General features: G+C 43.3%; 1 protein-coding gene and 1 long non-coding RNA gene across 3 annotated transcripts in view; one reads left to right on the top strand and one right to left on the bottom strand.

Annotated features, from left to right (window-relative positions):
• Positions 1-11,392, bottom strand: part of ANP32A (acidic nuclear phosphoprotein 32 family member A) — a 26,814-nt gene extending 15,422 nt beyond the window's left edge. The window contains exon 1 of one of the 2 annotated variants that reach the window (XM_067555500.1): positions 11,202-11,392. In XM_067555500.1, the coding sequence (XP_067411601.1) occupies positions 11,202-11,255 (54 nt within the window). In that variant the 5' untranslated portion in view covers positions 11,256-11,392. Of the gene's footprint in view, positions 1-8,272; positions 8,504-11,201 lie in introns of those variants that run through there. The other variant, XM_067555501.1, reaches the window with a different exon arrangement.
• On the top strand, positions 8,685-16,654 carry LOC137158007 (uncharacterized). Its single transcript, XR_010921271.1, has 3 exons — positions 8,685-8,821; positions 10,723-11,073; positions 16,626-16,654. It is a non-coding gene; the product is annotated as an uncharacterized lncRNA (long non-coding RNA).

Here is a 16,654-nt window from a genome sequence, read left to right as displayed (position 1 = left end):
TATGCCAACTAGGACGCACCTCTTAGGATTTGTCAGGGCTCAGCATACTCTGACCATGCCCTCTAGCATTCCACCTACATGGAGGGAGTAGGTGTGGGGGAACAGGTGGTATGGCTTTATGCCACTGGGGATTCCCTTACAACTGGGTCATCCTCAGCTACTCCTCTGGTGTTGCTCTGTGTCTCAAAAGGAGACTTTTGGGCCAGACTAAACCTGAGATTTTTCTAACCAAACTGTCAACAGATACAAGAAGAGCTGTGATACCTGGGACTGCCCCCAAAACACACACTTTTAAAAAAATAACCCCCTCCCACCCGCCTGACCCCTAATCATGACATATGACTAAAGATTTGTTTTTTATCTGAATCAGGATAAATCTGATCACTTGGATATTTCAACCACAAGGCCTTACTCCAGGCCTTTGACAAAACCAAACAAACTGATTTTACTCACCTACTTAGCAGCAAATATAATAAGCATTTTAAACAAACGGTTAAGAAAATTGACTATGGGACTGCCTAGCTCAGAGCCTACTCACTCTTATGCAACACAAATGCAGAGAACTCTACATATCGGGGTGGGATGCTTCCCTTCTGGGGAGCCATCCACCACGTACTCCTCCCATCTTGATGTATGAACAGGACAGCTAACAGCCCGGGTGCTAAAGAATTATATTGGCAGAGGCTGACTCCTTATCTCAGTAAGAGGAGACACTCTGAATGGCCCTAACATATATGCTTTATAACTGCAAGGCATTCAGTTATAGTTATGAAACCTGTATGAATAGACAGAGCATCCCAAAGACACCTTCACTATGGTTCATGTTCTACTAACTTCAGAAGTGCCCCTAAAGCAGGTAGATTTTAAGATTACACCTTTTGTTAAATTTAAAAGATAGGTGCAAATCGTAACAAAGACGGAAATCACCAGCGCACTAGGACTGGTTGTAATATGTACACTTTTGGTGCTGCTGAGTTCATGAATGCTGAACTAATGAAACCACAGACAGCACTGGAAATAAAAATGACCCATTCACATCAAGCTGTTTCATCCACTTGGCACCTATTCATTGAGTTGGAATTCTGAATCTTTGCACAAAGGTCATGTGAAATATAACATTGGACTTTAAAAGCTTCCATCTGGGGTGGTCTTTGAATGGTCCAGCCCTATCCAACTTTAACATGCTAACACCTACACATCCTTTTGCTTGGAAGTTCCCTGTAGTGTTTATTTGATTCCAGCTACTAAAACCAATTTCAGCAGGTGTACTTTTAAAGAGCTCACTAATTTTTGGCTCATGTTGGCACAGTTCTCTGCTTACTTCACTCTTCACTAAAGTTGTGAGTACATGACTATGCACAAAGACCACAACACTACCCTCTAGTGCACTTTTAACAAGCTTTTTTAAAAATATATATATTTTTATAGGAATACTATGGTGTTTACCACTGTGAAAATACTTAAGCATTATAAATTCACTAATAAGAAAAACAAAAAAAACCCAGCTTGCCTGTTATTAGGTCAACTAAAATTTAAAAAAATACAATACATCAACACCTTAGCTCTAAACAATTATCCAAATCTTAACCAGTCTAGCATTTTGCTCTTGAATTGTTCAATGTGAATATAGAGGGAGAACCCCTGGAAAGTGAGTTCATGATTCAGATTGAATGACTAAAGTCAGCAGGAGTAGGATTTACAGGTTATCATTTGTAAGTGGCTCAGAAGAATCTATAATGACAGTGAAGGGTCAGTCTCTCTATTGACTTTTCTGCACTTTTCTGTTTCAAGATGCCACTTTTCACAGAAGTTATGGCTCTGATTCTCTGGACTTGCCTGAGATGTGCTGCTGCATGCTATGGTTTAAAACACCTTTGTGTTGTTCTGATACAGAGGACGTCAGCATACCAGGGCTCCACAGTGTAAGATGGAGCAGATTGAAAGTTGCTCTATTTTATGTGGGCTGCATCCTGGCGATGCCCCCCTCTTCCTTGACCACACCCCATGCCTGGGGGCCTGCAGAGGGTGTGGAGTAGAAACCATTACATCACCTCTACCAAAAGGTTCCTATACATAAGGGAAATAATTCTTCGCTAGCCAGTTGAATTGGGTTTAAAGTTGCTTTATGACATCAAAGCAGCCTTAGCGGAGCAGAGAATCTGATCCAATATCAGTAAATTTCCACTCAATAACAGTCTGTGCAGTGTGTCACCATCAGCCCAGAAACCAACAAATACACAGATAGTCAAAGACAAGATGTCAGAACTAAGCTTGCGTAGTGAAGATAAGAAAGTCTGGAGTTTCAAAAGAAATAGGAAAGTGGTAGGAGAGAGGTAGGTAGAAAGCTTATGGTGTACACACTATAATCAAAATTGCTGGGACTAACTACACAGCACCTCCCATCCAAAACTTCTAGACAAACCAATCTATGGCTTTAGTGGGATTTCCTTAAAAATATATGTATCATGTCACATGAAAGCACGCTTCCAAGTGAAACATGTCTGTAGCTACCTGTATATACACAAGACTATGCACCATGCTCATCAATAAGTCAGAGAATACTTATAAAAATAAAAATATAGGAAGCCCTTTTATTCAAAGGCACATAGACGGGCTGGTTGGTTTGTTTTATAATGTTACCTATATAAACAGCACAGAAGCCTCAGAGCAGCGATACTCAGACAGAGGCTAATGAGCTGCAAGTGGCTCTTCAATGTGTCTCCCACAGCTCTTCGCAGCAACACACTGTGCAATTTAATCATAGAATCATAGAATATTAGAGTTGGAAGGGACCTCAGAGGTCATCTAGTCCAACCCCCTGCTCAAAGCAGGACTAACCTCAGCTATATCATCCTAGCCAGGGCTTTGTCGAGCCTCAGCTTAAAAACCTCTAAAGATGGAGATTCCACCACCTCCCTAGGTAACCCATTCCACTGCTTCACCACCCTCCTAGTGAAAAACTTTTTCCTAATGTCCAACCTAGACCTCCCCCCCTGCAACTTGAGACCGTTGCTCCTTGTTCTGTCATCTGCCACCACCGAGAACAGCCTAGCCCCATCCTCCCTGGAACCAGTCTAAGTTATTAACCAGTCTAAGTTACTAACCAATCAGGATGTTTTTACTACGTTATTAACCAATTGTAGAATACTTGGTCATTTTGCTGTGAGAATAATAATATATATTAGTAAATGAAACAATGAATTCACACTACTGGGGCTCTTTTGGGTAATACTGATCACTAATTTGGCCCCTGAATCACAGAGGTCTGCGTAATACTGTGTTAAAATGCTCTTGGTCGGAGGGGGCCTGGCCCAAACAGTGACAGTGAAGTGATTAGACTGCTTGACTTTCAAATGCCTTTTTTTTGGGGGGGGGGCGCCATTCTGAGGATTACTTCCATCTCTTTTTCCTAGAGGCAGTATGTCCTAGTGGATAGGGCACTGATTGTGCCTCGGGAAACCTCAGCTCTCTCCCTGGCTCTGCTGATGGCCTGTTGTCTGACCTTGGGCAAGTCACATCTCCTATCTGTAAGATGCGGATAGTGATACTTACCTCCTTTGTAAAGCGTTTTGAGGTCCACCAATGGAAGATACTATAGAAATGTTAGGTATTATTAAATAATCTTAGCACCACACACATTCAAATACCTTGTGCACAGTATACCTAATTTAAAAATGGTTTAATTCCAAGTTAACATTTAGCTAGACTGCTGTACATATTGGGGGGAGGGGGGTAAGGGTGCATTCTGTGGGCATGTAGTACGAGAGCAATCGTATGCGTTACTCTCGTAAACTTGGCATGAAATTTATTTCATGTTTTAAGTCAAAGAAAAGTTTCCTAAGAATGTTAGCACATTAACCACTAATATTAAATCAATACCTTGTCTGAAAAGCTGTAACTGCTGAGTACCAAGTAAGTGGAATGTCCCAGCAGATTGACTGGGACATGCTGTTTCTAGACTTTTTAATAGTTGGAAGAGAAACTGAGTGGGAGTGCCTGACAGGCCACTTTAACTGACAAATTAATGCTCCAATAATGAGTCAGCCTTGTGGCCCTTGTTATACAGGTCGAAGTGAAGAAGAGACAGGAAGATTGATAGTAAAGCCAATCCTGTACCTTGTTTAGATTTCATTCAGATTACTCAGTCTGCAGGATTAAGTCCAAAGAGTTATTTAAAAAAAAGAAGAAGAAACACAATGTATCTGAAGAGAAGCATGAAGGAAGATGAAACCCATAATTGGGGGGGAGGAGAAAGAATCTAGCAGGAAAGAGTGAAAAGCAATGTTAGTGAGTTAGGCAAGAGGCAGAAAATAAGAATTTACAAATGTTGTTTGAAGAATGGTATGGCAAAAGGGAGGAAGAAAATGGTTCCTGTGTTATAACAATAACAAGTTAATAGTCAAGTAACAACCAGCAACTGCAATCAGGCCAATCAGCAGAGAGCAACTGCTAACCGTTCTCCTGAGGGAGTAATCATACCTAGCGATGTATAAAGGTGATTTCATTTTACCTGGCCAAGGTGTTTAATCAGACAGTGTAGTGAGAGCTGCCACATTCGGGGGGCGAGGGGGGAAGGATGCAGCACAGACTGCTTTTCAAATGGCAAAAGTTTCAATGTTAGCATCAGATTGTGCCAATTCTGTTACCTCCCAAAGTCATCTCACATGGAATTCCAAACACACCTCTACCTACACCACAGATTCTGGCTGGGAAACCAGAAATGTTGAGTTCATAGCACCACTCATAACCAAAGCTTTAGATTGCTTAAAATCACTTGAAAGTGTTCACACACTTGACACGTAAGTAGTTACATTTTTATGGGTCCAATTCTTATGTTTCCCCGATCTCTCCCGTTCCACTAAAAATGTACTTATTTATCCAGAGAGATGGAATGATAAATATGGGTTATGTCTATGATCATTTCTACCTGGGATGCAGTACATATATCAGTTAAAAAAAAGCAGCTATCATCCTTCAGACTACAAATTCAATACCTTTAAAGATGTACTTATTCATAGAGAACATAGTCCTTAGGAATTCAAGATGAATTAAGAGGGGGAGAATAGTGTACTTTTACTGTAGGCCCTAAATGATTGCCTCTAATTTTGCATTTTGAAGGTCCAGAGGATTAAACTCAAAATTGGCACATCTTGGTGCATAATTAGGGCAGTGTTGCAGATGATAGAATCATGAAAATCAACGGGCAGACCCTTTGTGTGATAACCTGCACTACAGCCAGATCTGCAGACTCAGGCTTAAGTCAGTCACATCACCTAGGCCCTCGAGAGTCCGTACTAGCGGGTTTTTCTTCCTGTAATGTTACTTTTTTTTTTTCCTCCAAACTTCTGGCAAAGGACAGGATCCCCTGTTATTTCTTCATGGGACATCATGCAATTCTTTATACCATTACATGGTGGTTTTTTACTAAAGCTCAGCTACCTTTTTTCTGATTCCTTTTATCAGAAGAGAACTATTTTTCAAGATGATGTTTTCTTGTTCTGTATACAAATGAATCATCCTACACCTTGCATAAGTATGATTGCATTTGAGATACGGATAGCCTAAGGGGAATTTTGAGCAGTTGAGGGTGAAGTGTCAGATTAAGCAACAAAAAGGAAAAAGCTAGAAAATCCATCAGATAATGGCAACATTATGGACAGATAAGAAAACTAGGCAGCAAGTTTCTGGCTTGTATGTTCACAGATCCCTTCACATGCTTACCTCGTCAATCTGAAAAAGGAAAAAAAGATTTCTAGACAGCTCTATGGATCTCACACACAAATTCTGTGCATGTTCACTCTCATCCATTATTCTAGATCAAACGAGGTATATATTTGCCTCACCATGTTTCCTCCAGACCTGCCTGTTTCCAGTATCAGTTGTTCCAGTACAAAGCAACGTATTCACTTTACTAAAACACCCCTTGTGGTGATCTAGCCATATAGTTGCAGAGATATATAGCCCTAATATACACTTTTGAGAACTTAGCAGAATAGCAGCAGGTCACAAATTCAGAGAGGCTGCTAGCAGTTGCATAAAATGATTAGAGTACCTTCCATTTTTTATTTATTCAGCACAGGAAAGGTAAAATTTAAATAAAGACACTAACTTGGATTATTACAATGCTTTTACTACAATAATACAAGCATTTAAAGAGACACCTACTTAAGCCATTTACTATTACAATTAGCACAGAAACAAAGAATAGAGGGGAAAGATGTATTTTAGTTTACCTTCTGTATTCCATAGGACTTTCTGAATAATCATTCTCACTGTTTTCCCTTTTGTTTGTGTAAGTTTTCTCACACAACAAGAGAGAAGAACAGACAAATAAAATTAGCAGAAGTTTTTGGCAGCAGGATCCAGAGGCATTATTAACTTTTATTTTATTGTGTCCCTTTTAGAACAATCATTAGCAACAATTTAATGCTTTAGAGCTATAAAAGACATTTCAGCACAACTTCAAAAACATATGCAAGATCTGTGTCTCATAGCCCACCAGAACTTTAAAACTGATCATTTGTTTTATAGCCTTTGTATCTAGCTAATGAATTAAGCTATATACTATACAAACAAACAAGAAGTGCCCAAAAATCTGCCCACACAATCTTCTTCTACACAGTTCAGTAGTTACATTGCCATCTGATGGCTCTTTAGCAATGCATGTCAAATAATCTGTTCAATTCCAAGTGGACAGGTGTTTACAACAGAAAACTAGTATCATAAGTAAGATACACATCTATGCTTATGTGCTTATCATATGAAATACCTTCTCAACATTAAACACACAGTGTATACAGAACAAAAGGGAGAAAATTCCAGTGGGAAAAACTACACAGCTACCAACCATATAATACATAGAAGAATAATTTCAGGTTCTATCAATCTGGCACCTTTCACCAATTCTAAATTCATAAAGGGGTGGAAAATGGGGCTCCTGTGCATTCCACCTTATTAAATACTTTAATATACATATTAATTAAACAAAAGTATATAAACCTACAGGATTAGAAGATTTAACAGCATCAAAGTAACTGGCTCTGTTACACTGTATTAAGCAGTATTCCAAACGAGAATTCTACTACATCTCTCTAAAGCCTACAGAATATTAACATAAACCCACATAGATGATGAAATTCTGATATAATGCTTCACTACTACCCTTGATTTGCAAAACCTCAATCCTGGCAAGGAACTGACATTAGTATATGTTAAATACCACATGGGCTGCAATACCAAGGCACAAGTGGCTCAAAAGCTTCAGCTCAATCAACTTTGCTTTTGTAAAAAAAAAAAAAAAAAAGACCAATTTTTCAGAGTATATTTCTTGTAATGGTACTTTAATCCATATTTTAGCAGTACCTGGTCATATTGTTCCATTGGGATTATTATTTTTATAGTGCAAATATGTACTGGAAACAGTTAACCTGCGAGTTACTCACTGAATATACTGCATTATCTTTACCTATGTAAACCAAGAGGTCACAGACTAATAAAATATCAATTTAATTTGTTCAGTCTATACCAAAACACAGACACAATCTGCTTCAAGCAGTGGATGGGTACAAGCAATAATCACTTTTAAAACCCAGTCTGCCACTTTATCTACGGCCCAAAGACACATGTTCACTAAATTTGATGTCAAGGGGTATTCTGGAGAGTGGCAGGCCCCAAACTGTACTCTCATTTCTCCATGATATGAGAGGGTGGATGCACATGAACTAGCCTCCCTGCTGGGCCCACATTCTAATGGTTGCCTTCGGATTTGGCAGGTATAAACAGCAATGCCAACAAGCATTGTTTCCATCCCTCTTTTTCCTCAGTTGTCTTTAAAATAAATATGCATAATGAAATTCAGAACAATTGTAACTATAACATTTGCTATGGGAGAGCTCATTCTCAGAATCCAAAGGCTTCAAACAGATGGCATTAGGTAACATGTTAGGTAACTAACATTTTACGACCTGACCATACTGGGGCAATGTTTCTTTACCCACCATAGCTCTGAATTCTAGAAGTCCAAAGGAACATTACTCCAATCAAAGAAGGTTTCTTAATTTTACTCTCTGCTCATCCAAAGCACAGGGAGGAAAGTCAACCAAATTTGATTTAGAACTATCGTTGCTAAAACGTTGCACTTAGCAGTCTGGAGAAAAATCTGTATGGCCTGCATCCGGGTTTAAAATTGGGGCGCATGGAAGAAAAGTGCTGATAAACCTCAAGCGGCGCTGGCTGTAACTACGACATAATCCAGGAAAAATCCGAGACATACCTTCCCGTAGGGCCGTGGGCTGCCCACGAAGAAGGCGTATTCCCAATGCATCAATGTGCTCCCCTCCCTTTGGGAGCAGCACCAGGCATCTTAAAGCCATCAGAAAAACTACCTAAACGACCTTCTGTGTCTGCTCGCTTCTTCCAGCTCCAGTGAAGCAACTAATGTCGGGGTTTGGACAACGGGCACCAGCGAACTGGTATTAACGCCCGCTCTGACGAGCGGTGTAGAAGCGAGGCGCAGCCAGCCAGGTGCGCCAGGCTGGTGCGAGGGGGCGACTGACTTTCCAGCCTCCTCCGAACGTTCGGCACCGCGCCGCAGAACGCCCGCGAACACAACGTTCCATTTCAGCTACCAACGCTCCATTTAAAGATACAGGCTCCTCCACGTTGCAAGAGCCGCCTTTGCAGAGAAACAAACAAGCCAGTGGGATTTCTCTCCACTCTGCAGCCACACAGACGCCTCCCCCCGCCCAGAAGAACCCGGCCACATCAGCCGTACGCGGGTTAGAAGACACTGGGGGTACCTTGCTGGGAATCGTGCGAAAAGGTCTTTTTTTAAATCTTCTTTAAAAACCATCTTCCTCCCCTCCCCCCATCCTTAGTGACAACAGTGACAAAATGGCAGACCTGAATGCTGGCAGTCATGTTACACACACACACACACACACACACACACACAGAGCGAGCCCTGACTGCGCCCCATTGCTTCAGCCGCCTGATTGTTACCACTCCACGACCTGTCCTGTAACAAAACGTTAAGCACGTCTCCTTCCCCACCAAATCATCATCATCATCATTAGGAAACTGCAGCTCTAGGCAAGCGTCTCGGTTTATAGTTTGCAACACATATGAATGTAAAGCAACCCCCCCGCACAGACCCTCCCTCCAGAATTTCACACACCAGGCGTGTTTGCTAACTGCATCGACGGTGGCTTTAAGAATTCCCTCCTGCAGTGCCTTCGCACGGATCCTAAAGAATAAATAGCCTTCGTTTCATACCCAGCCTTTTTCTCCTTTGCAGCTCGATGGAAAAAAACATGGCGCCTTGTCCTACTTCAGGTTTACTGTGGTGCTGCCAACGCGAGGATACAAAGTCGGGAATGATTGCATGGCGTGGAGGGAGGGAGGAATATTTCATCTCCCCGGCAGAGATGTTAGGGACGGGGGCCCCTCATGAGGAAGCAAGTCCGCTTGCTCTTTGTCCCCTTTGCACAGCTCTCACAAACAACAACAAGCCCTCTTGCACTGAGCGAGCTCGCACATACACACAGCGAGTGCAACACCAGGGAGCACAGTGGCAGCCCCACTCCGGCAGCAACCTGCACACGCATGCACGCACACACACACACACACACACACCACTTTTTATTAATAGGTGTTGCTGCTTGTATTCAAGGCAAGGTGCCTGACCCACTCGCCAGCTCAAGACGACTGTCACCCCCTCCGCCTCCATCCCCCAACACTTTTTAAAGTTTAAAGAGCCGGTTACGTAAATCTGCCCAGCTTTGTCCGTCAGACATTTTACCAGCCAGAGGAAAATTGTGGGGGCAGTTTCCACCCTCCTCCCGCCCTTCGATACAGACTTTTTGATTTCGGGGGAAGTATGTTTTCATCCAGTCCTCTCTAGGTCCAGCTCCCTCCAAAGCAGCCCGGTCTGTAAGAGGGACCCATCTCTCCCCCCCCCCCCCAAAAAAAAAAAAAATCGAACTACGTTAGTATTTAAGCCATTATGTAATGACCTCCTCTCTCTTCGCTTCTAAAAACCCTTGGCCAGATTTTGGGGGGGTCGATTTTTAGGGGGCTCCTCACCCCCCGAGACTGGCTATTTACTCCGTGTGTTATTACACTAAAGTTCCCAAGGCGCCCAGCCTAGGAAACCGCCTCCAAAAGGCGCTTGCAAGGATCCCACACCCCGCTGCTTACAGGAGAGACGAAACCGGTCACCTTTGCGCAGCACAAAACACCGAAATCCCAGCACAGGGGAACCCGCACACACGCGCGCACACACACAGAGGCCACCTTAATTTCTCCTTGGGTGCATTTGGCGAGAGGTTTAGTGGTCTTCCTAAGTGGGGTTCCCCCCACCCCGCTGGCCTTTCTATTGCAATCGCTGCCGGACGAGTCGAAGACAAACACAAAACCGAGGAGGGGGAACTAGCTTTTCCCGGGTCTGCATAATTTGTATCCAACCCAGCCACCGACTATTTTTGTCCTGACAAACTTTCTTGTTCTCGTTTATTCAGTCAGACGCTGAACAACAACCTAAGTCCAGCCCCAAAGGGGGGGGAAAAAACATCCAGCCTTTTTGTGTGTGTGGATGGAGAGGGGGGTGGAGAGTGGATTTATTTGGGCAATTTTTTATTCAAAGCTTGCGATACCGTCAGCTGGGTCAGATTTTAAAAAGCAATGGACCTTTGTTCTAAAATCCTATTTTTTTTGTCTTCTCAGCATCTGGAGAGAGGGAGAGAGAGAGAAAGGGCGCGTTCATGAGGACTACAAAGTTACAAATATGGCTCCCCAGTCTCTCTTGCCTGATCACTGCAAAGAAATGAAGACGCACTTTAAACTAAACCATTTTCAACTCCCTCCCGGTCCCTCCCCGCCCGACACCCGCGGCAAATATTTGCAAACTACACCCGCCGGAGAGAAGCACCAACTTATTTTCATTTAATGCGTTGCAAGCCCCTTGAATGCATTTCACACCAGCAGACTCAGGAGCAGCTTATAGTTTTCCTTCAGACCATAACGCGTGCGCCTTTGGACACCCCAAATGGGGTGCACAGAGACACACACATACCGGTAGGCACCTCAAGGGCAGCAGCGGCTGGCACGGGCGTTAACCATTACAACTGCACCCCTACATTTTGTAATCGTTTTAATGCACCCCGCAAAAGGTGGGAGGGATTTTTTTTTTTTGCATTGCTTACATCTGAGGGCGTCCTGTTCCGCAGCTCTAAGTGGATCCTTTTCTTCATGTCCATGTCCCTGGTTAGCAGGAGTCTCTCCCTTTGCTCAGCTCCTCTTTTGTATTGACACCAGTGGAGACCCCCCCAAAGCCAGCGCGGTGAGGGACTTTGAGGGCTCAACCAGCTCCGCTTGGAATCCCGAGCCCCAGCCAGCACCGCGGCTAACACTAACCTGATAACTGCGGAGGCGGGTACTCGTGGGGGGCTCCGCCGTGATTGACACCTGGATCGGCCAACCGCGACGCCGCAGCTGGCTGCCGGAGCCAATGGGGTGGGCAAGGGGCGGCGGGAGCCAATGGGGGAGCGGCGGAGCCGGCCAGGGGACAGCCCGAGTCCGAGCGGAGGAGCATTCGCTGCTGGTGGCTGATGGGGAAGGAGTGGCGGCGGCGGCGGTTCCATGGTGGGGACGGGGTGCGCAGCGCTCTTCCGCCCCCCCCGGGCCTGGGGGAGGCGCTGTGGGGCGGGAGGCGCGGAGCGGGGCTAAAGACCGAGAGGGAGGGGCGCGGAGCGGGGCCTTGAGGGGTGGCGGGTGGCGCTGAGAGAAATGGCGCGCGGGCCGCCGGGGGGAGGGGGCTGTGGGAACGGCGAGGGTGGGGAGACGCTTGGAAGGGGCGGGCGGTTGAGGGAGAACGGCGCGCGGGGCGCGAGGGCGGTTGGGGAGGGGGCGAGCGGGCTGGGGTCAGGTGGCGCGCGGGCGGTTGGGGGGAGGGGTCGGAGCACTGAGATATGGCCCTCTGGGTACGGGTTTGGGGGCTGTAGGGGCGTGGCGGGGGGCTATGGGTCTGGGGAGGGCGGTAGGGGATATGTGGGGGGACTGCGGTCAGGGTTGGGGGGGAGATTGAGGATTTGGAATTGCTGTAGGGGTATGGGGGGGGGTCAGAGGCCATGTGGGGGGCTGTGGGTCGGGATATGTGGAAGGATACCTAGAGCTTGAGGGAGATATGGGGTGGGGGGCATCTCCTAGGGGAGAAAGGGCCGAGCCCTATCAGAGCAGGGTTGGGTGTGGAGTCCTGTGGGGAATGGAGCATGACTGAGGCATGGGGGACTACTCGCTGGGCGCATGGGCTGCAGCCCTGACGTGGTGGGGCTCAGCTCTCTGTCCCCCCAGCTTGGTGGGGAGCTGTGCAGAGATGCAGAGTTGTGGCCCTACGAGAGACATGGAAGGGCCTTTTTCTGTGGTCGCCGTAGCCGGTGGGGGTGCATGTGCCTATAAGGGAGCTGGGCCTGTCTCATCTTTAGGCAGGCTGCCCCATCCCTCCTCATACCACCCAATGTGCCTCTTATTGTACCATCTGATTTCTGCCTTGTCCCTGTTACCCCTGTTTTCTTCGTGCCACCCCATACTCTGAGCCAGGACAAGGGACACCTGTTAAACAAAAGGTATTGTAGTTAAGATACATGGCACCCACACACCTCTCCCTGGTTGGGACCTCTTGTCTCTGCATGCCACAGCAGCTATTTGCTCCAAAGGCAGCATTTCACGACTGAGGTATCAAGAGACTGAAATAAAAAAAATCCGAAGAGGGGCAATGTTCTCTTTAGACAGCTCTGGTCATTGTGGAGACACTTCTGTAGTCTGGCTTTACGAATGAAGGCTTGTCACAAGGAAGGCCTTGCAGTCTTATTTCAGAACACTTTGTTGATTGTAGTATGTCCTATTGTCGGATTAAGGGGTGGAGGAGCCTAGGGTACCAATAAGAGGTATTTGCCTTTTGCCAGGCAGATCTCTGAAATGAGGCGCCAAATATGTGCTGGCAAAGCAAAGTAGTGGCTCCACTGGTATTTAGCTCATAGTGAAACCCCACACTGACTTGTATCTGCATATGAGTGACTTTATCAAAAATGGGCCATTTTCATTGGGATCAGTGTGTAAGACACAATCTGGCGCCTCAATCACTTGGTGAGATTCTCACTTCTCCCTTGGTTAAGCATTGAGACTTGAAGCTTCAGTAGACTTGTTGAATCTTTTGCCCCAACAGGTAAGAGGAAGCCCTGTTGAGAGGGCTATCGCAGCCCATGGACTAGTTTTGAAATGTTCAGTTTTCAGCACCAACAAACATGACAGTAGTGGTAGTGCCATCTGTTGCCTGGCTGAAGTCCATTTCAGCCTCAATTTTGGAAACATGCACCTGATTTTGTGTAGACCAAAGGTGTGCTCAACTGCAGGGCAAGGATGGTCAGTAATGACCACCAGATAATAACTTTTGGAGAGATATTGAGGATTTCTGAAATTAACTGCTGGGATCTCCCAACTGTAGGAAAACTGCAGCAAGACCCAATTAGGAGGGGACTAGTCTTTCATCAAAGCTCAGGTGTGTTTTGGGTTTTTTTTATTCCTGAGCTTCATAGGCTCTGAAATAATACGTATTTAACTAGATTGACCTGAAAAAGATCTTGGTGTAGAGGGAAGCTTAATCAGACTGTTTGAAAGTATGAACTTAAAAGAAGCAAAATTATCTTGAAAGTGGTCAGAATTATTTTTCTCCTCTTTCTAGAGTTTATGTAATGATTAGATCACAAAAGTAAGAGCCTAGACTACTGGTCTTTTTCTTGTTCTGCTTATGACTTGATCTGACCATGGACAAGTCATTTAATTTACCTTTCTGTCTTACAGTTTCCACAATGACTAAGATTGTACATAAAATAAAGTATGATTATTGGATGAATTGGATTTTATTTTTAAAATGGCCAAATATATCCCCTTCAGACATTGTGAACAAAACTGTCACTTAGGTTGAGACTTTGTGTGCAAAATTTTGTTGTGCAATGAGTTTTGATCGCTAAGTTATAAGCCTCTGAAAAGCAGAGTTGATCATGGAAATAAAATATTTTAGAACCTTAATTAGCATTGTATCATATAAATATTTTTTGAAAGAGTACCAATTTTTTTTCTTTACATAGGGCTTTGAGATCTATGATGAAAAGTGCTTCATAAGAGCTAGCTATTATTGTTACTCCCAAATGATAAAATCATAAAGTACAAAATGTTGTTTCTGTGCATTGGTATAAAATTCTTTCATCCCTTTAAAATCAGTGAAAAATATTAACTTATGTAAGTGTGATCACATCAAAATGCAGTGAGAAACATTAAATTCCTTGAGGTTTTTTCCACCCCTTCCTCTGATTACAAGGATTTCATATGCTTTGAAAAGCAGAGCAGGTAAGTTTAATTTTTGACAGTTTCTCCCAGCACAGAACAAGTGCCCAGACCTGAAAGAGAGCACATTTTCACAACTGTTAATGCATTTCAAATAACAGTAGTGGAAGATCTAGTTTTGTGAACAGAAGCTGAATTTTGATGTCATGCCACAGTATGGTCACTGAAGGGTTTTTATTAGTTTTAATAGAGAAGTAAGAAGCCAAAGTAAAACCATTTAAAATAGTATTACCTTGATTAGATCATTTAAACAATTAAGGGCTCAATTTTATTGCCTTTGTAATCGTAAAATGCTTCAACTAAAGCAAAATTGAACCCTAATTGGGTTATTTCCCTATGCATTTTTTGGACTATACATACTGGATCCATTGTATGTTATATATATTATTGTCAATTCAAATATATTACTTGTGAAGTTTATGGAGGCTATCTTATAGGGTTTTTAGAGAAACTAAGAAGCATGAATGACCAGATTCTGCATCTTGTAATGACAGGAAATTGATCTTGTTATCTCTAGTTAAGGTTTTGGAAGGTGAAAATACTCCATATTGGTAGGACCTCTGTCCTTATTTTCCAGCTCCAAATACAGCAAGCAGTTAATATTGTGGATGTGAGTAAGAATCACTGCAATTAAACATCTAACCCTGTGCTACCGCTGGAGTCCATGTAATTGTCTATTTATTCTGGGGATGTTTTTTTCATTAATTTTAGAGGAACCTCCTAGTAGATTCCTAGCAAAGAATACCAAACACTTAGTAACATGAGATTAAAATCTCCAAGTAATTCACACATACCTAGCACAAACCATAATATCCAGTGGGTTTTGTAAAATGAGGTTTTGAATCTTTACAACATATGTAGGAGGTAGGCAAGTCTCATTTTATAGATAAAACTTGTCTTGATTTTCTTAGGTGAATTCTTCACCATTATACAGTGCATCAGTGACAAAGCTGAGAAGTGATTGTGAGAGGTCTGATTTCCCATGCCGTGCCCCAAATGCTAGAATACACTCTCCACAAATGTTTTATCATTCCAAAAAGTATCTGTTTTTCATTTACTGCTTAGACTGAATAAAAACTTACCTGAGTCTATGTGGTGCTTCTCTGCATATTTTCAGGCTTATGCTCCTTGTGTTATAGCTAAACACTGCAAATCCTTTGGCCAATTAGCTAACAATCTGGAGTTTGCCTATTTCTAAAGGTAAAGTCTGTAGTACAGGACTGGGAATCTGGAGTACTGTATTCCGAAAGCCTGGTCTACACTAGAGAGTTTTGTTGACAAAAGTCAGCTATTTTAAATGGCAAATATCCAAGCAGATTTATTCCAAAGTGATCACAAATGAGTGCTTTTTTGGTAGCTGTGATCACAGATAATTCATGTAATGGCCATAAACACATTGCCATACAAAGATTAACAAATAATACAGTAGCTTCTTGGTTAGCCAGTAGCAGGAGTTCTAGCTTTTACCACATATGGTATATATTTTTGTAGCTAGCCTCTGATTATTTATAGCATTCCATACTATTGCTTTACCTGTAGTCCTCTTAATAAGTTGTTATTCCCTAAGATCCACCACAGTCTCTACATAAAATATGAAAGATTAAAGGTTGCAGTGGTAAAAGAATAGGAAGTAGTTTAACTGTTATATTTAAATTCAAAGCAGCACCGGATCCTGCCAGAACACCAGATACAAAACATGCAGACATATCTCCACTGTTATGATGATTAATACTTCCCCCACCCCCACAACATACTTTTCAAGATCCATGGGTCTTACACATGCTGGTCACAACATTTGGTGTACCTCATCCAGTGCATCAATTGCCCCAACAAAAACTGAGTGAAACCAGACGATCATAATGCCCTCGAATGAACTCGTATAGAAAAATGATAAAATGCAAAAACACCCTATCACCTATGGACAAACACTTTTCACAAAGCTATAACTATATCTGACCTCTCAGTCCTTGTCCTCAAAGGAAACCTACACAACAGCTTCAAAAGATGAGCCTGGGAACTTAAATGCATAACTCTACTGGATACTAAAAATCATGAACTTAACAGAGAGACTGCTTTTATGGCTCATTACAACAATTTATAACATTCTGCTGTCTCCTAACCTTCCTTTGTCCTGTGACTGCAAAAGTGTTAAGTGCCCTTTTCATTTTAAGTGGTCTACAATGTGTGAACCCCTTTCTGCTTAACTATCTGTCCTACCTTGTATTTAGTTCTGACAGTGTGGTTACCTTCTCCAGAG

This window comes from Emydura macquarii, unplaced genomic scaffold (genome assembly GCF_026122565.2).
Source record: "Emydura macquarii macquarii isolate MOO-44397 ecotype Brisbane River unplaced genomic scaffold, CSIRO-AGI_Emac_v2 contig_1644, whole genome shotgun sequence".
NCBI classification, from domain to species: Eukaryota; Metazoa; Chordata; order Testudines; family Chelidae; genus Emydura; species Emydura macquarii.
Note: the sequence above shows the minus strand (reverse complement) of the source record. Positions and strands in the feature narration are given on the sequence as shown.